The sequence below is a fragment of the Condylura cristata genome, unplaced genomic scaffold, assembly GCF_000260355.1.
Source record: "Condylura cristata isolate star-nosed mole 26May11 unplaced genomic scaffold, ConCri1.0 scaffold00029, whole genome shotgun sequence".
NCBI classification, from domain to species: Eukaryota; Metazoa; Chordata; class Mammalia; order Eulipotyphla; family Talpidae; genus Condylura; species Condylura cristata.
The window spans coordinates 7,714,186-7,734,294 of NW_004567130.1; the positions used below are offsets into that span (position 1 = coordinate 7,714,186).

General features: G+C 53.4%; 1 protein-coding gene across 1 annotated transcript in view; it reads right to left on the minus strand.

The window, feature by feature from the left end:
- The window catches only part of TTC28 (tetratricopeptide repeat domain 28), a 538,163-nt gene that overhangs the window by 15,781 nt on the left and 502,273 nt on the right, over positions 1 to 20,109 (minus strand). The window contains exons 14-16 of the mRNA XM_004690666.2: positions 11,451 to 11,595; positions 2,165 to 2,344; positions 314 to 1,034 (exon numbers count right to left, since the gene is read on the minus strand). Of these exons, the coding sequence (XP_004690723.1) occupies positions 314 to 1,034; positions 2,165 to 2,344; positions 11,451 to 11,595 (1,046 nt within the window). The remainder of the gene's footprint in view (positions 1 to 313; positions 1,035 to 2,164; positions 2,345 to 11,450; positions 11,596 to 20,109) is intronic.

A 20,109-nucleotide genomic window follows, 5' to 3' on the forward strand; every position in this document is an offset into this window, starting at 1 on the left:
GCCTGGCCACTGGCGTCAGAACAAACCCCCGTCTTGTAATGGACCAATCTAAGATCTTTCTACAATGCCTCCCTTTTCTAAAGTCAGGAGAGGCTACTTGAGGGTGCCATAAATTGGTCCTCCAGAAGGACTAACATCAGAAGTAATTTTACATTCACACTGACAGCAAAATGTTCTGCTACTCCTGGTCGGAAAGACTTATTTCAGATTAGAAGACACTAGGCTCTCAACCTGCTTTTCCTGGGGCTGCCTTTCCCTAATGCTTACCCCCACAGCCCACTGATGGAGCACCAGCTGGGGCCCAGGCTCCTACCTGCCCAGTTGGAGGGATGTGAGAAGGCCTTGCTGCTCTGTACCACCTTCATGGCCTCCCCGAGTGCAGCGCTGGCTTTCAGGCCATTCAGCAGGGATGAGTAGAAGGCGTGGATAAACATCTTGGAAGCAGCTACTGGCATCGGCCACAGAGACACAAGGACACACTGTGCTCCCGCAGCCAGGAAGGCCCGTGTCAACGCAACGACTCCGTCGGCTGTGACTTTGCTGTTAGACTCTTGAGAGGAGCCGAGCACCACCAGCTTCACCGGCAGCCGCAAGTCCAGGACATCAGCCGCCGTAAGCAGCAGCTCCTGCAGCGGTGGGCAGTCAGAGATGCTCTCTCCATCACTGGCGTCATCCTGCACCCGGAGGGACTCTGGGATTGTGTAGGGGTGGCCGAAAGAGCTCTTGCTGCTGGCTGGGTTGCCATCCATGCAGGGCGTGAGGACCAAGGCTGACAGTTTCCAAGAGATGTGGGTAGCGAAGTGAACACACTCAGCCTGGGTGAGGGCACTCATGACCCTCTCTTTGGTGGCTACGCTGCCTACCAGGGGCTGGCAACCCAGCAGCTCTGACACCATGTAGGCTTCCTCCTCCGCCGACGGCATCGGCCCCCACAGCCACCTGTCCATCACTGCTGACGGGAGCTTGGGATTGCCAATGACCGCTGCCATGGATGTGGAGCTGGAGTACACAGACACGTTCTTCCTCAGAAGAGACTAGAACAGGAGAATAGACAAGCAGACCACCTGTCAGACATGGCCAGGCCTCCCACCAGTGGTTCTCAGAAGCACAGGGCTAGCCATGCCAGCCAGGGCTGGGTCTAGTTTGGCTCCTGTTCTCCCAGTAACCTTGTGACCTAATACTCATCACCCACTGACACAATGGGCATCTTAATAAGAAGTGCTGTGACAAGCTCTTGAAAATAATCAGGAATGGATGGTAGGAAGGGCCCTTCCTGTTTCTCAGGCCCCAGGAGGCTGGGGGGAGGAGGCAAGAAGCTGTGCTTCCTTCACTTCAAACTGATTCTGTTTTAACAACAAATAGTTTTAAATTGTCCCAAATCCTGTAAGGCAGAAACTGACATTGCTGTATAGGCCAAGGTCAGTGGGCAAGAACACTAAGGCAGGTCCTGTGAACTAAGCTAGTGACACTTTGTTATACATGAGGAGGCCCATCTGAGCCCCAGCTGCAGGTTGGAGGGGCTCTGAGAGCAGCTTGCAGTTTGAAGACAGAGCAGTTCAGAGCAGCTGGGAATGCACCAGTGAAGACTGGGTGGGGAGGTGGTCAGAAGAAAGCAGGTGTCTGGGCCCTGGAGGGCATCTGGAGAAGGACACAAGGAGGATCTGGAGCTGACTTGAAGATTTTCTAGCCAGGTAGGTGGGGCTAGCACTGGCTGGGGGTGAGCCAGGTGGCCCTGGAGTGCCCACTATACCCTCTTGTTCAGACAAATCTTCCCATATGGCTTTTTCTTGCTCTGTGAGACCCAAGTCCCCTATCTCTCCCCTGAAGGGGGACCTTACTTGTTTTCAGTTCTTCCACTGGCCTACAGGATTCATTTCTCTTTGACACTATTCTTATTTGTCTGCCCTTCTGTTGGGCAACACTTGGTAAACGAGGGAGACATGAGGTGTCGTTGGGTGGCAGGACACTGGAGTCAAGCATGATGGGTCACCAGCTTCCTTCAGACTAACCGTAGTGCCTACAAGTGGCTCACAACCATGATGTCACCCATCATGACGCCCTGAAGTCTCCTACTCAGCTGCATCCACACGTTGAAGGGACCACATTTCTGCCCCTGAGGGACACAGCTTGAGAGCAAGGCTCCCACGTGAGCCGTGCAGCTTACCTTGGACTGCGGACTGAGGGAGCGAATGGAAGGAACAGCGATGAGGGCAAAGCGCTCATAGAGATACTCATTGGAAGAGCTTCCCTTCAGGAGGGCAAAAGGGATGAGGTAGAGCTCCCCCTCCAGAACCAGGATCAGCTGCCGGTGCCGGCCAACAGGGCCGCTGGAGTGCATAAGGCCCTGTGGAGCAAACAGAGAGAGGGTGACATGGGACCAACAAGACAGGCCATTCCTGAGCAACCACTAAACTCAGCATAGAAGGGAGCCCACAGGCCCAAGATGTATACACAGGGAGTGCTACAGACAGGGTGGAGTGCTGCCTTTGGGAATCTCGCCAAGGCGTCCACCTGCCTTCACAGGCCCCAAGGAGGTTGTCAGAGGACAGTCTTGCAGTCAGCAGGGCAGGACATTGGAGTCAACAGTCATGGAAGGGGTGCCCACAAAGGTGAGAATAGGCCAAAGTGGACCAGTGTGCTTCTGTAGGGGCAGAGAATTAAGGAAAAGGGCAGTGGTCTCAGAAAGAACTTTGCAAGATAGTGTTTCCCAAAGGACCAGGGCAGGGGTGCTGGACTGCCGCAGGCCCCTGAGTAGGAATCACCGCTTCGGCACCGGGCCAGAGAGGGCGTTGTCCATTTTGATGAACTAGAGGCTAGAAAACCAGAGACGGTGGAAGGTTCAGGAACTGGAGTGAGACCCCCTTGGGAAAGGTTCCAGATCGGAGAACCCTCTGTGATCACTCCCCCTCCCCCTGCCTCTGTGTTCCAACTCTGGGGAGAGAATAGTCACCCCCACTCTGCTGGTTCTGTTTCCACTCGTTCCCCTGAGGTCATTGGGGACCTAACAGTGATGTGATTCCCACTCGCCTGAAAGGCCTGGCATGAGGGCCTGAGGGAGATTGGTGTAGAACCAGCCTGTTCTGGATCATTAATGGAGATTAAGGCCATACGAATCTCGATCAGTAAGCAGGCAAGGATTATGTAAATGCTTATAGACAAAGCTGGATGTGAATAAAGACAAGAAGCGTTGCTGCTGGCCCATAAGAAGACCATGCCCTGAGCACAAGGCTGACCCCAGCTGCCCAGAGCCTCCCAGGACCGAAGGCCTGCGTCAGACTGCTGTTCCCACTGCCCAGGGCTCTGGCCCAGCACTGCACCTCAGGTGGTGCCGGCTCTACAGGAGAGTCACAGTTGGGCTCCCCTTGCCTCACCCCATCTGTGGAAAAGTCAAGTGCCCTCCAGGGAGCAAATGTGCATGTTCATCTGTCTGACTACTGCTGTGGGCTCTGGCTGAGGGTGGCAGAATCTACTCTGCTAACCCAAAGTGACATGTGCCTGGCAGCAAGTTGAGTCTGCACAACCCCCTATGGCTATTTTTTCTATTTTGAAATTCTAGCTACATCTAAAGAAAGCAGAGATGTAAATTATTAGGCCACTTTGCTGCTTGTTTAAGAGCTATTTTCCAGGAAAGTTTAAAGAACTGCTGTACAACCCAGGAAGGCAGAAGTGGGTGTCACTGCCACCTCAGTGCTGTCCATAAGCTGCTGGGTTAGTGCAGGGACTAGGGCTTGGTATAGCCCTGCCCCTCCAGTATGGGTTCCTGGATCTGTGTCCCTGCCACGGGCCATACCTGAAGCCCCTGCCTGGCCCACAGGTGGAGGTGGCCATGAGAGCCCCTATGAAGGGCAGTGCCATGCACTGCTGCAGTGTGCCAAAGTGGCTGAGCTCATGGTATCCCAACCTTGGTGACGGAGGCAACTCTGGTGCTGACCACTGCTCAGAGGTTAGAGAGAGCCTAGCTGTCCGACTGCAGGCACAGTCTAGTCAGGCGCTGTCAGGTGTCATCCTACAGGTTGCCACTTCACTAAGACAGGGCAGTCCCAGACAAGCCCTGGCCACAACAGCACCTCCAGTGTTGCCAAGGCAAGAAGCCACTTAGAGGAAACAGTCCCGGGCGGTGTCCAGAGGACCTCAGACCTCTGTATCTGACCCCAGGCTTAAAGGGTGGTGATTTCATGTCCTAAATGACAGCCTGGGCATCTGTGACAGGTGATTTCCGATCTCCATGAGGAGCAAGCATCTCACTCTTCCATACCAGCCTCGGCTTCTCCATCAGCCACTGCAGTGTCCCCCACAGGAAAGTCAAACACGTTTAGGACTCAGCTCCTGCTTAAATGCTTACAATGGAGACTCAGGACTATAAAGTGCCAAAAGGGGTCTCTGAGGCAGATTAAAAATGACATCACAGAAACCTAAAATGTCAATCCCAGAAAGGTGGGCAGGCCAGCCAGAGCAGACACACCCAGGGATGGCGAGCAAAGCCAGGGAGGCCTCGAGACCAGACGAGAACCGGAGCTCAAAGGAGAGTGTGGCCTCAGGCTGTAAGGACCTGCCCTATATTCTGGAGGAATACAGCTGAGGAGCCTCTGACAAAGCCTTCAGGGGCAGTCTGCGCCACTGGAGATGGAGCTGTGCACATGTCTAGAAGGGGACAAAGACGGTGAAGAAGAGTGATGGCAATGAGGAGGGAAAGTCTGAAACTCTAGCCCAGGAGATTGGAACTCTGGTCTGTGCATCCCAATGCTCTGGCCTGGGGGCCTCTTGGCACAGGACCTGCATCTGGTCCTGAGCCGCACGTAGCCCAGCCCTGGGCAAGGGTCCCAAATGGAACCCCTGTGTGAGCAGTTGAAAGGAGGGGGGTGACAGCAATACAGGCCAGTGGGCAAGCAGGTGGCCTGGCAGACTGACAGGTCCTGAAAAGGCAGTGTGGAGACTGAACAATACGGCAAAGATGCCTGGAAGCGTGTACTCCCAAGGGATGTGTACGCATCGCCCTAGTACTGAAGAGTGAGCTACATACCCGGTGTGAACTTGAAAACAGAAAATAAAGTGAGGTCTCTATCCACATTATATTGGGTGGGAAGGAGAGATGATTCCAGAAAATGCAACTGTGTGTCTCGGCAGGTCAGTCTTGGAGGGGTATTTGCGGACTTCTCAAGGTAAAATGGCTTTGAAAGATAAAACGGCTCCAAATCAGTCCTCTGCTGACAACTAGCAGAGCCCAACAAATTCTAGCAAAACTGAACTTTCACACCTAGGTTTTCTAGAAATGAACCTTCTGAAGTAGAACAAGACAGAGGCCAGGTACACTAAAATCCCTCCATTCCCCAGGAAGTTTCCCTTCGCTCTTACCAACAGGCTGTGGCCCTGCCCACTGGCAGCAGGTGCCCTGAGTCCAAACAGCAGGTGCCCTTAGGTAGCACTGTGGGCCGGGAGGGAGATGCCACACAGTGCACTGTGGGCTGCACACGGTTTGCCAACACCCATTAGCAGTGGGCTGATGTGGCTAAGGCCAGACTTGGCAGAGAAAGTTGTTTTAATGGACACTGGGAGGAGCTGTGGGCTGTTCATAGCCCAGTTCGAGGGTCTATCAACATCTGCTCTGCAACAGCTGGATTCCTGCAGCCAGGTAAGCACATGCTGAGCTGTCTCAAGGAGGGCACTGAGGCATTGCGGGGGGGGGGGGGGGGGGGGGGGCATGTGGGAGAACACTCAGGGGAGCCCAGAAGAGAGGCCCACACAGCCCAAGTGCTCTGCTGGCCTCCTGCCCCTGTGGGTACTTGCATGCCTAGCCATTAGCAGCAGACCATCACTCCCTCCTGCACTCGGGGGGACCTGTTTGCCCAGCAGCTCTAGACTAGCTCTATCATCCAGTGCACTGAGCCAGTGTTGGAAGTGTCCTGGGTACATGCCCTCAGCCTGAGAGGATCATGTATTGTATCTTGCTTCCTTTACCAGAGGATAAGTCAATTAGCCTTCCCTAGTTAACCTGCTCTGTGGTTTGTCTCCTGATTAGACCCAGACATTCTCATCTAGCGTGCTTGGAAGAGTAGGGAGCCTCGTCCAGTGACCAGGAAGGAAGGTGCGTTTTGAGGAGAGAAGTCTGCCGTTGGGTGTGGGCCCACCTGCTGCATCAGGGCTCTCAGGGACGCAGAGTAGCTGGACTGTGGGGCACATGGTAAGGGTTGGGATGGGAGTGGTTCTGAGTTCATGGACAAGATACCTCCGTCCTCTACCTCCATTTCCAAAGTACACAGTGGCCAAATATAACTTTGTACTGCCTTAGGTGCTTGAAACAAGTTGAACACTGGCACTATTATTTATACTACTCTCTTTCTCCTGTATAACTCATTCTCTCTTCTTATAGCATTTATAAACATTCACGGGGGCTAAAACATGCCCATAGTCTCTCCAGAACTCCAAATTTAACACAGAGACTGGCAGAAACCAATGTTAGCATTGTAACCATCCTCAGCTATTTACTGAGTCCACAACACCTGACACCTACACTCCACAATCACACAGTTATAATTTTCAGTGGTAGAGACAACTTATAAGTACTTGTCTTCACTTTTCCCTTATCCTAGCCACTTGTTAAAGACATACTTGCTGTCCTTGGGTGACACTTGTCCTCATTTTAATATTACCATAGATAATCAGAAGCCAGTCAGCCTGATGGTGGGCTGGCACCCCAATGCCAGTCCTACGAGTTTCATCCTCCACGCTCTGGAATCTAAGTCTGTTCATTTCTATATTTCTATGGACCAACATTTCCTGGCTATCCCCAAGATTAATCTATTCAGAAAACAGGTACCAGAGTGATACCTCATTTCCAGCTGCAGTTGTTTTAGTATAAGCATGCAGTATAAGCAAGGAGCCTTTACACGAGCCCAAGGGAATTCTTCCCTCTCCTCTGCCCCCAGCAGTAATTTAGGCCATGACCTCACGAAAGCCAAGCTTTCCTCTGGCTGAGCCTGTGCCTGAGTCAGATGTTGCCTCACATTCTCAGAGACATATCGTGAATTTCCAGAGTGCCAGTGTTTAGCAAGGCAGTTTACCAACCTAATATCAACAGCTTTAAGGAAGTTTCTGAGGTTCTAAAACAGATAACCCCACTTAAACAGGTAGTGTTATTAAGTGCAGAGGCGGGCAGGGAGTGCTGCTCTTCTTGATTGAGATCTTTTACTGTTACTGTATGTCCTATAACCTTGGTTTTTAAGACTAAGTCTAGGAAATGGGATAGAAGGAAAAAATGACTAGGATGTCAAGGACTATAATTAGAGTGAGCACAAACCTCAAAGATACTGAAAGACCCCCAAATCTGAACCTTTAAAGATGATTTGGCCAAATCCCAGAATATCCTCTTCTGAATTTGGCTGCTTGATTATGAGAGCTTCTGCTTGCGGATGAAGCCCTTTGTGTAAACTGGGATCAGTGTGGGGCATTGGTGACCTTGGGAGCTGCGTGGATGTAGTGTCACTAGGAGCAGCCAGCTAGGGCCTCATCAACATGTCTGCTATGGCCCTAGAGCATGTCTTTGGTGCATGGTTCTGGCGTCCTCATTGCAGGAGCTGTCCTTTCACCACAACTAGGGAGTCCTGCCCTTCACTCCGATGTGATTAAAAAATGATTGCCACAGGCACGAGGTCCTTTTCACACTGAACACTTATGTCTTCTCTCTGGTGACATTTTCTCCTTTGAGGTGCAGACAGGATTTGACTTACTGTTTGCTGATGGCTCATGGGCTGATTAACTGGGTCTTCCTTAAGAAAACTGGACATGCCTGCCCATCCTGATGGCAAAGGACAGCATGGTTTCGGGAAAGAGCCATGATAGTGTTTCCCTTAAGCCAAATTCAATCAAATACTGTCACAAGCCTCCAGAAAAACGGTATTCTGTTCACTTTTCAAACCATCTGACCTAGTACCTTCGCCACAGGACTACGGCTAAACAAAGGCAGTTTGTTCAAAGAATTATAAGCCCCATGTGAAGAGGCTAATAGCTTTAGTCTTGAAGTGTCAGTGATTCATAATCTTACACTTTCAATTTTGATTTGTATTTTCACTGAAACTGGGGAAGGGGCTGGCAGTGGGTGGCTGACAGCACCAGGTGCGGTGTCACGTCGCCCTCTGGCGGCTGCTGCGGGAGCAGGTGGCGCTCTTGCAGTGGGAACACTAAGACCCAGGCCAGTATCCCCTGGACCTCTCCAGCTACCAGCGGCCCATTGGATGGTGCAGACCTGCACCCCCAACCTTAGCATGGTCTGTGGCCAGTGCCCAGCTTCCAAGCCGGCTCCCCCGAGTTCAGGACGGGTGCCCAGCATATGTCAACAGCACACGTCAATACAAAGTCTTTGAATAAAAGATAAAACTGGGTCGGGATGGAGGAGAATCCTGATTTGATTCTAGCTTTGCAGTGAGGGCACTAAATATCTTTTTAAACTAAATGCCGCCCTTCAAGATTAGACTGCAACCCTGGAAGCAGGTGTACTGCCTGGGGGACTCTGTCCTATCTGCTCATCTGAGAACCGCTGAATGTAGAGGCTCCACAGCAGCCCAGGGGGCCCTATGCTCTCGGGGAGAGCTCTTCCTTCCTCAGAAAACTTCATAAAGGCATGATTTCCATCACTGTTCTGACTTGTTTAGGCCTGAGTCCATGAATCTTCCCTTTCCTTGCACCCCTGGAGGGACACAGCTGTCCAGACATGAGCTACCGCTAATCCAACCAGTGCACCTTTACTATTTAAGTCCCAGGGTAAAATCCTCAAGGGAAAAACAGTGCAGTTTTATAAACTTAGAATCTCTGCATGGAAACAACAGGATAGATGTGGGGGCCACCTCTCTTAGGGCTGCTCTTTGCCAAGAGGATTTCTGCAGGTGATACAGAAGCCCCCCTCACCACTGCCTTCCTCTGACTCAATGGGGAAGCATCAGCCAGCAAAATAAGGCTGGGGCCATCCCCCCAGCAGGTAGCTCTGCTGGATTCTGACTTACCCTGAAATAAGGCAGAAATCTGGCACCATGCAGGGCCACTGGATGCCAAGCACCTTGAAAGAAGCCCCATCCTTCCTGCTTAGAAATTTCCAGGTGACACAGAGTGGCCACAGAAAATCTACCAGCTGATTTCTGCCTGGGTCTTCTGCTGTCTGTACTAGACTAGACTAGAAAGCAAATGCAGCTCCGGGCCACATGCCATTCCATCAACTTCACTGAGTGCCAACACGCACAGCCCACACCACCTGCTGGAGGTGTGTGAAGATCAGAAGTCAGGGTGGGCAGCAAGAGCAGGAGAAGCATGCAGAGTCCAGTGATGTGTGGGTTACTGTGGAGGACATCTGGGCTGGTATGGAGAACACAGGAAGGGGAGTGCAGGGCTTCAGGAGAGGGCAAAGAAGGCGTCAAAGAGGAAGGGATATTGGAACTGGGAGGAAGAAAGTGGCTTGCCAGCTCCAGACACCTCAGCGTGCATGCTGGGTATGGTGGGGGCTGATGGTCAGTCTCCATCTTTGCTTCAGCTTCCCTGCCCTCCCACCATCTAATTCCACTCACGGTTCAAGTAATTGGGGGGACCTTAACGCAGAGTGACTGGGAAAGCCTGAGTGAGTGAAAGAATGGAGGGCGCCTTCATGGGAGTGGGATGGGTGGGAAACAGCCCAGGATGAGAGAAGAGAGCTGGGATTGAGTGATGGCTAATGGCAGTAAAGAAAACTTGAAAGCTCAGCCTAAGAAAGTGGATGTGTAGTTCTTCCCTGAGGTAGGGCACATAAACCAGGCCAGGTTATCACAGTACCTGAGTCCTCAGAAGGAGAGGACAGCTAAGGGCATCCGAGGCCAGGCTGGGCCAAGTACTGGCATGACCTATGGCCTGGAGAGCAGGAGGCTCACGGGTAGCACCTCTGACTTGGCTGAGACAGAAATCTGCCCTGCAGCTGCCGTGCCAGGTGCATGCCACCACCGGGTGCTGTTCTGACCCGGCACCTTGAGCAGCATTGTCATCATTTTCTAATGATGACAATGAGTATAGGCACTCAAGGAGGGAAAGCAGCTTGGCCAGTGTCATCCAGCCAGCAGAGGGCAGTGCCAGACTGAGTCCAGCTCTACCTGCTCCCCAGGGTTCTGCTTCCCACCACACCCCAGTCCAGAGGACACCAGCAAGTAGTGAGCCTCCTGAGAAATAAGGCATAATGTGGGAGACCAGCAGGGAAAGGCACAGGCATTTCCTGAGGAGGAAGGAATCCTGCCTGGCCCGTTGCCTGAGCTGCCGAGGAGTCACTCCACCAAACCAAGGGGAGGACACTCAGGCCAGCTGAGACAACTCTCTGAGGTGCCATCCTCCCCCGAAAGAGGGTCTCTGCATCTGTTGGACTTTCTTTCTAGAAGTCTGTCATGTCCCTCCAATTCCTGTGTTGAAGGGCTAACCCTTGGTAAGATGGCTGCTAGGGAACCCTGGAATGGAAATGGATTTAGAGAAGGCAGGAAGGTAGAGTCCCCACTATGGAATTAGTGCCCTTAAAGGAACAGAAAGAAACCAGAGTTAGCCTGCTCTCTGCCACAGGAGGACACAGCAAGACAGTGGCTGGCTGCCAGCCAGGAAGAGAATGAGGACCAAGAAACTGACTGTGGCAACCTGACCTGGGACTTCCCAAATGCACGAGAAATCACTGTTTTGTTTAAGTCACCCAGTTCATGGTATTTTGTTACAGCAGCTGAACTGAGCTGATAAGCAGTAGTGCACAAACTCCATTTGAATTCACAAAGACAAAGAACCTGAGCCCGTTAGTGTTTCCCAACCAGTTAGAGAGTCATGTCTGAACTGAAAAATGACATGTAAAGACCATGGCACCTGTCAGCACCACTCTCAGCCTTCTAGAGTAATTATAAGTCAAGGACATCTGATGTTAGACATGTGATGGTCAGCAATGCTGACAATGACAGAAGCAGCAGCAGAGTTCTCACCAGAAAGCAGGGCCCTGACCTGAAGTGACCTGGGCACTACCCTGGAATGAGAGGCGGCATGTGGGCAGTGCTCCCAGCAGGTGCGGCAGGGTCCCTGGGCTGGGTGTCTGCTCAGAGCCCACACTGCATGGTTCCTACTGACAGCTGCTGAGCTGTGCACAGCCCTGCACTGCACCTCCCCCAGCCAGATGAGCAGGCCAGCGAGCAGCACCACTATGTTTTGTAACTGATGTAACTGAGGCCAAATCTACCCAGCTTCTATGAAACAGAGCCTGGACTTAAACCTGCATCTTGGTACCTTAAAACTCAAGAACTCATTGTTACACAGTAATTGGCCAAGAATGCAAAAATCTATTTGGGTTTACAAATGCTGAATGAGAAGCTTCACTGTTGTCTCAGGAAGCCATTTTTGTAGCTGAGGGGTATGAGTGGGCTCTGAGTGGTAAGTGATATGTTCTGAGGCCAAGAAGCCTCAAGGCCCCAGGGGCAACTTACTCCTTCCATGGGTGCTATGAGCAGATCATACAGAGCACGGAGTGGGGGCCTGGCAAAGGAGCTCTGCCTCCTGGGAAGAGAGGAGGTCCCGTCCTTGATGGGCGACATGGTGTTGCTAACCAAGCTCGTCATGCTCTGGCAGCTCCTGGGGAAAGAAGGGCAGAGAGATTAACTGGGGCTCACACAGGGCAGGCAGGCCTCCGCCCTCCCTCCAGAGAGCTTCAGCGACTGGAACAGGCAGGTCGGAGGCTGTACAGCCATGCTGAGCCTGGCTTCCCTCCTGGCTTGGCCCCCGTCGCCTCCCTTTCAGGTAATTTTCACAGAACAGTGAGCACTGACAGAAACCGCAGGGTAAACCAGCTGCACACAACAGCTTACATTTCTATGGACTTTTTCTGCATAATCAAATGTCCCAAAGTGCTGTTCACAGGATTTAATTACATCCTTATGTGGAGCCATTGTGTAGACAAACGTGAGGAACATTAGAATCAGCAGCAACTATCAAACTGACAAGAGGATAGTAAGTACCCCAAAGCCAACTAACCTACCGAGTGGGAGGCTGAGCAGCAAGAACCATTGGTATTGGCCCTGACTTTGGCTCAGCTCAGCCACTGGACACTCAGCTGAGCCCCACCACGACACGAGGCCCTGAGGGCCCGGGAGCAGGTTGCTGGGAGTGGCTGACCAGGCCGGGACCTGCAGAGGGGTGGGCTGCAGGAAGGCACCACATGGCTTCATTTTGCTATTTCTGTCCCTAAGTTGGCAGCCAAGGTTTTGCCAGTTGGGGTGACAATTTCAACCCCAGGGCCACAAGCTGCATTTTCCCAACACAGGATGAGAACATTCAATGGTTGACTGATTTACTAAAAATGACGTCTGAGCACTGGCCACCTGCCTAGCCCTTAGGACCCAGGATCATCATACAGGTAAGCTCAAGAGTGGCAGACAGGAGAAGCCAATCTATTTCCCATTAGGCACCCAGACACCCCGAAAAGACCTAGAACACAGAGAGGCTCAGCACAGCCTCTGGTGACATTCTTTGCTCAGCCACTGGACAGTCAGGGCTCTCAACCTTGATTTAGGGTCTGCGCACAGTTTTGGAGCTTCTACTGTGTACGCAAGAGCCCTTAAGTGCAGAGACCAGGCACACCTCTGTACCTGAGGCAGCTCTTTGATTGTTAACTTAGAAAAAACTAGAAAGCTACTTTCCCTCCTGGACCAGACTAGGATCCATAACCACCAGAAGAAATGACTTGACAAATATGTTTGTTTCCCAGGTATGGTTTCTGGCCTTGACACTCCTCACTCTTTGTAGAGTTTGCAGCAATCAGTGTCTCACTTAACCTGAACTCTATGACATATCAAGGCAAAATGGACATCCTCAGCTCCCCACCCTGCTCCCTGAAGAACAGTGAGCAGACCTGAGAGCCTGCTCTCTCAGAAAGCACACAGTTACAGGGGCTGAGGCCCTGGCAAGTCTTTGGCAGCAGCCAGTGAAGTACAGATAGCCCTGGGTGCCGCTCAGGAGCTCACTTAATTCCACAGGGCAAAGAGTGCCTCCCTGGAGGATGCTGCCAAGGCTGCCCTGCAGTGCATGTGCTCACACACCCAGGCCTGTGTGTGCTCCTGTTCTCAGCAGACGGCGCAGTGCTGTGCCATAGAACCTGGCGTGTTCCACAAACCCCAAGGCTGTGACGTAAGAAAGGGACCCCAGCTCTAGAGCATCCCCAGGCACCTTGATGGGTGGCGTTTACCAACCCCAGCCAAAGATGTCCGACTGACTTCTCAGCTGAAGCTGGACAGGGGTCATGTGATCTTAGCTGCCCTGCAAGACCTAGTGCTGGAGACAAGCAGGACCATCCTCAAGTGTGCTCCTCTGATCACCCCAAGGAAGGAACTGCCAAGGCGGGAGTTTCCTGTTCAGGCAAGCCCAGTTGTTTAAACAGACGGTACCACTACCCAGTAGGCCCCATCTTCTCCCCACATCAGTCCCCAGCTCGCCCAACTCCCCAAGTCCCAACCCTTTGTCCACACGTCTCCACGCTTATTACGCCAGCCACCCCAGTTGTGTTGCTGTCCTTCTGAGGCTGTCCTCAGGCCGCCTCGTGCCCACCCCAGATAGGAAGCCCTCCCCTCGCTCTGCCTGGCTGGCAGTCGGCATCTTGTGCTCAGGGCCCCTTGACCTTTCCTAGAGCTGCTCCTTTTCCCATGCCTGGCCCTCACATCGTGGGCAACCACACGTGTGGACTGCTTCCTGGTGTTGGGTCCCTTTAGGTTCTTCTAGCATTTCATGGATTCAATTAAAAACAACAACAATCTAAAACCATAATTTGGGGTCAAAGTGAATCCATTCAAGACTTTTCTTATCCTGGGCAACAAGCACTTGTTGCAAGTGCCCCAAGCCCGAGGCAGCGGCCTTCACTGGTCCATCTCTGGGCCATGTGCACAGGCCTCTCTCCAGCAGCGTTGAGGTGGAAGCTGCCGGCTGCTTTCCCGAGCAGGCAGCCTCCTCACTGTAGTCTGCCTCAGCAACAGTAGCAAGTGACTGGTCCCTGTCAGCGAGCTGTCCCTGGAAGGACAAGCTCAAGGACTGAACAGGAGGGCATGAAGCCTGGGCCAAGAGTGACTGAGGGCCAGGAACCCTTCTGAGGTGCAGGCTGGGGGATGGTCTTGGGCTGGGACCCTCCTGGCCACAGTGAAGCGTGGGCCAGCAGAGTGCATCCCTCCAGGACCATTTGGGGCTACTACTGCCTTGTGCAGACTGTGGACAACAAGTTCCCCTTCATGTGTCTCTTCTGCTTTTACTACATCTACAGTGACCTACTATAGCTATTTTATTGGGGTACATTTGCCTAGCCAGCTGCTTAAAGGTATAGTCAGTAGTTCAAAATACCAGGCAGTCTTTATTCACAAGTCTGGGGATGTTTACAAGTGACTCAGTGGGCCACCAGGCTGCCTCTGTCCTGTCACTCACTGGCTGGTTCTGACAAGGTACGTTCCTATTTTATTCTTTTCCTTGTAAAAATTAAGGAGTTGGACTCAAGTCCTTGTTGGCCTCTTCTAGTTTTAAAATGAATAGTTTCCTTGGGCCTCCCTGGTGGCCTAGGGGTTATGTCTCAGCCTTATCACCCCTATGGCTGAGCGTGCTTCCCAGCCTGCCGGGTGACCCACATGGTGCTGCAGACCTCTCCTGTCTCACCCGCTGCTCCCCTCAGCAGTGTTCTTCGTTGATCTGCCTGTTCTGCTCCCCACTCTGTCTCTGGTGAATTCTCTCATCCCCCATACACCTGGCTTGTACCCCAGTTCTTCTAGGCAAAAAAAAAAAAAAAGTTTCTTCACTCTTAGAGAGCCATCGAATTCGCAGTGGCTCTATCTGCCCTAATGCTGATCCCTGGGACACAGCCGCACCCCCACATTCTGAAGCTCCACCTCCCTCTCTTCATTTGCCAGCAATGAGCCTCTCAAGTGCCATAACCAGCCAGAGAAAGTTGGCGGGGCCGCAGCCACTAGCCAGGTCGCTGAGGCACGGCTGGGAGGCCTGAGTGGCAGCGGCCCTGCCCCCTGCACACCTGCCGCCTCCCTGGCAACAGCACACAGCAGCCTGTGCGACCATCCTCCCCCTGGAAGAAAGGCTCATGGGGCATATGAGGGAGGGAGGCGGAGCTTCGGAGTGTGGGGGTGTGTGTTCCAGGGATCAGCAGCGGGGCAGCGTGTTCGATGGCTCCCTAGAGTGAAGAAACTCCACTTTTTATTTTTTGCTCCCATTGGCGCCAGGCCCGTCAGCCTGACTGACTCCCTCCATCCCGTCTCGGTTTCCTTACCAGGGCAGCTCCTCCGGTACTGTTACAGATGGAAACGCTTCCAACACGTGGCAGCAGGGTCAGTGTGTGTGTGTGTGTGGAGGGGCCTGCCAGTCTTGCCACACCCACAGTACGCTCAGGACCCTATGAGGAGAGTACGCCTCCTTGAGATGAGGAACCAGATTCCAGGACAGCAAGAGCAGTAGAAGGCGGCCAGGGCCAGGGCCAGGGCGCCCACAGCAGAGGAGGGCTTTTCACTGCGCCCTGTCAGCCTCAGACACAGAGCGACCGGTCAGCTAGCACGTATCCCTGACTTCTGACATCTGCCCTCCCTGCTTCTGGCCTGAGTTGACAGGAGGCAGCCCCCTCCCACGGCTACCCCTTTTCCAACACTTTTCCAGGCGTGACGAGGCCGCCTCTGGGCTGAGCCGCACCGCCACGCGGATCCAGCAGGTGGCAGTGGCTTGCTGTCCTCTGGGCCAGCCATTCTCTGCCAGGGACCCCATTGGGCTAATCGACAGCCTGGCTCTCAGCAGAGAGCATTTTCTTACACCACACTGTCTTTATTAGCTCATTCCTCAGATGATGCTCATTAATCTACTTCTGGAGAAATATTCATTCTCTCCACTACACAGCATTCTGTGTGCGGTGGGAAAGGCTGAGCCAGGCTGCGTCTAGGGAGAAGGGATCCAGCAGGCGAGGGGAAGCTGCCTGGTTTCCGGCACACACAACGCAGAGCTACGGGACCGCGTGATATGTGAAGCGCTACCGAGGAGGCGAGGCACGGGCGCGGTTTATGACTGGAAGGCTGACAAACACTAGGCGGCCTGGGCAGCCCTTGCTGCTCGTGACCCTCCCTTTGGGGATGAAGAAAACAGTTTCCACGCAAGGGAGGGGGCCTGAGAACGCCCCTGTGCTCAGCCTGGCGGGCCCTGCACTGCAGGCTCATGGGGGGTGGGGTACCTGCACAGAAGGTGTGAGTTAGCCCAGGTGAGGGGAGGCAGCATCCTCCTAGGGGGGTGTGAACTAGGATGATTCTGTCTAAACTGCAGCACTCTGTGGGCATCAGGCTACTGGTTTCTTGTCAGGGCACTGACTAACGAGTTCCCAGTGCAGACAGCAGCACATGGTAAGCGTCCCATCCCAACACACATCGGGGTTTTTGAGCCTTTCACGTTCCAAGATGGCGTGCCAGATGAACTGACTCTGCTTGAGCCGAATAAGCCGGATGCAGGCAGCCAGACAGGAGCAGCCCCTTGGACTAGTGCCCCGAGTTCTGCAGAGCAAGCTCTCACCTCTGCCTATTTGGTTTTCAAGAGAGTAGTTCTCCACAGATCCAGGCTTACAAAGAATCAGGCCTTTTCCACATAGTGGTGTCTGGATGGAGTCAGCAGGTAAGAAGCAAGGGAGCAGGGGCTGAGGTCTCCTCAGACAAAGCTAAGGAAGGGCTCCCACTCAAGCCTGAGCCCCCAGGAATAGTCAGAGGCAGCCTAGCCCTGAGGGGCTGTCCTAGAGCCTTTGCAGCATGAAGGGAGGGAACTGGCGACCTAGATCTTGGGGCAGTCCTGAAGACAGCAAGGGCTTGGTACAAAAAGCTGGGTGTGGCTTCCCCTAGATGCATGTGACCTGGAGGTAGGCAGCCCCATAAAGGGCAGAGTCTAGTTAAACTGTCAGCCAGACTCCACGGTCATAGAGGGGGCCGGAGACTTCCCTGCAGAATGCTGGGAACAGCTTCCCAGCTGATAAGAGACCTGGGAAGAAGACGTTTGTGAACAGGGAGCTGTGGCCCTAGTCCTCCTGGAGTTTACAATCTTGGGTACCAAGCAAAGTTGAGAGCCCCTGCGTGCGTGTGTGTGCATGTGGTCTTAGCTGGTACACAGGACAACTGTCTGGGCCGCTGGAATGTCGTCTCTTTTCCCATCTCCTTCTACTACTCTCAGCTCCTTGCAGTCTAGCTGGAAACAAGGATGCAGTGAGCTGAGCCAGAACAGTCGCTGCAGGGCACATCCAGCTATGCCACTTCAGACTACTGGAGGGGAGGGGAGGGGAAGGGAGAGGAGGGAACTAATCAGTATGGGGCACCTCTGGGGCAGACAAGTGTGTGCAGTCATGAGAGGTCTCACCTCACACACAGGCCCTGCAGCTCCAGATGAGTAACCAGACACTAGTTGAAGCATGTCACCCAAGGCTGCCATGTCAGGGGCCACGCCCACAGGCAGGCAGGCAGGCAGGCAGGCAGGCAGGCAGCAGGAAGACTGCAAACTGGGCCTCTGTTCTCTGGGCAGCCCAAGACCAAGTGCTGTCATAGCCACAGGCCCTGAACCCTCATGGGAAGGGGTCTTCCCCACCCCCCTGGGCGGGGGGCACAGCACAGAGCTCCAGTTTCAGGGGTTGTGTGCAAACAAGACTTGCCCTCAGGTTAGGATTGTGTAGGGGAGAAGGAAGGATGCTGAGTTTGTATGAGGATGAAACCATTCGGGGTGTGGCTGCGCTGGCAGCCAGTCTTGCCCCCTTTGCTCAGACACAGCGCCTTACCTTCCCAGGGTGCCCTATACTTACTGAGCATTTTCACCGTCCAGTGGCCAGGCTGGGAGGCTTCCTGTCTGTGTTCACAGTGGCAAGGGCTGCCTATCCTGGGCACCTGCCTCTTAAGAGCCCTGGGAACCCTCACCTCTCTCAGTGCTAGTCCAGGATTGATCTTGGGAGTGACCTTGGCAAATGCAGAGGAGAGCTGCTCTGCTGTGCTCTACTGTTTGGAAAACACTAAATTCCTCTCCCCGAATCTCAGCCCTAGCCAGAATATTCCCAAATTCCCTCTGGGGCTCTAAACTCTGAACTCTTTTGAAAGATGGGAACCAACTTGAGCAAAACTGAGCTTTCAGGTACCAATGGAAATACTAATTTGCAAATCTATTATATTCAAATAGCCAGAGATGCCCCCATCTAATTTTAATAAAGGACTCTGAGACCATTTGGCGATTCCACATGAACATCCTCTCGTGGAGGCCTGTCTCTTCTGGGAAATGATCTGCCAAAGGCTGCACTTTAAACACTTACTCCATTGCTGCCAGCACTTTTACCCATGCCTAGCTGCCTGGACCAGGATCCCCCTACAGAGGAGAGCCAGAGGCTAGGGCAGGCTCGGCCTGGACCTCGCTCTTCCAGCACGACAAGGATCCTCTCAAGTCTGGGGCCCAGTCTGGGGCTGCATGTTGCTCTGTCCCCTAGCTCTTGGGATCCATCTGCAGGGGGTATGGATTTGTGGCTCAAGGCCCACATAGAGGGCTGAGGCACAGGCCAACGCTGGGCGAACAGGGGACTGTCCTCCACACGAGCCACAGCCCTGCCCTCTGGGGTATCAGGGTGTTCAGCCATGCTCAGCCGCAAGGGGCATGAGGCTCCCTGACTAAGCCTGGAGATGGTCGCCTTGGGACCTGATGCCCAGGACAGCCTGGCATAGCCTCACTTTGCCTGCTGCCCTCATGATGCAGGGGTCAGGACAGATAGCCCAAGCTGGGCAGTCAGTGGAGGATGGGCTTATCTTTTGCTCAGGGATGGAGAGAAGAAAACATTGCCATGGTGGTGGCTTACCCAGCCACCGCTGTCTACCCAGCAATACAGAAAAATGCCCTTCTAAAGGACCATAGGCCATTTGTGAGTGCAAGCCTATTCCATCCCCCAGACCTCGCCCGGCGGGTTCTCACCAACTATCTCCTAAGGCATCTCCAGAGCTGTGTGTGTCACGGTTGTCCAAAGACAGTGCACTGCCCCACTCAGTGTTCAGCAGTGAGCGTCCTGTCACTGCAGGAATTCAGGCAAACACCAGCGATAGTGGGGCAGCGGTATTAGACAAGCAGGGGTCTGAGGGCCTAGAGCGGAATCTTTTAGTCTGGCATACCTCGACCCCAATGCGGTTCTGTCTGTTCTGCCAGCCGTGTGAACCTGGTAACTAATTTAACCTCTCTAAGCGTCACGTCCTTCTCGTTGGCAAGGGTGCATAAGAGTACCTCTGTGCCTAAGATGCTTCATGTAAAGAACCTGGCATGGTGCTGGGTTCCTGGTGAGTAAATCAACAGTCACTGCGGTCACCATCACTGTGACTTATGTCTGTCTCAGTCCTGTCCTTCTTCCCCCTCCCCCTCCTCCCTCTCTTTCCCCTCCCCTTTCTTTTCCCCATAAATAAGCAACTACCTACCCCTACTTAACACAGGCACCCTGTATTAACCTTGAGGGGTACAGAGAGAAATGAGATTCCGTCTGGCCTTGGGTGAGGCTGCAGTCCATGGGAGAAGGCATGGACGTGCATAACTAAAACATGCTCAGTTTTCCAAAGGAGAAAACTGCTCCCCCAGGAGGGCAGTCCAGACGGGTTCATGAAGCAGGCTATTTGGGAGGGCACAGCAGAGGCACGTCCTCTTTGGCAGGTCCCCATGCCCTAAGGTGTACAAAGGCAGATCCAGGGTCTGTTCAGGTTCAGACAGGGGGGAGAGGTCTCCAGAGTGGAGATAGAGGGCGCAAGAATGACCAGCAGGACTGGGCAGGATTTGAACAGCAAGCTCTGCTACTTCAACTTGCAGCCGTTGGGGCCCCTGTGGCCCTGTGTGTGAGAGATCAGCACTGTGCACCGGCAGGGGCAGAACCAGTGGCCCAGCCGGGGGGGGGGGGGGGGGGTGTTGACAAAAGGAGTGCAGGATGGGTGGAGCCCAGCTCTACACCACCAATTGGGAGGTTCCGGAATAACCTTGAGCATCAGCGACCCTCAGAGCTTGCTCCTAGGGTCATACTAGATGGGGAGTTCAGGGTGGGGGCCTCAAGACATGACAGCGGAAGTAGAGAGGAGAGCAGAGATGTTACTGGGT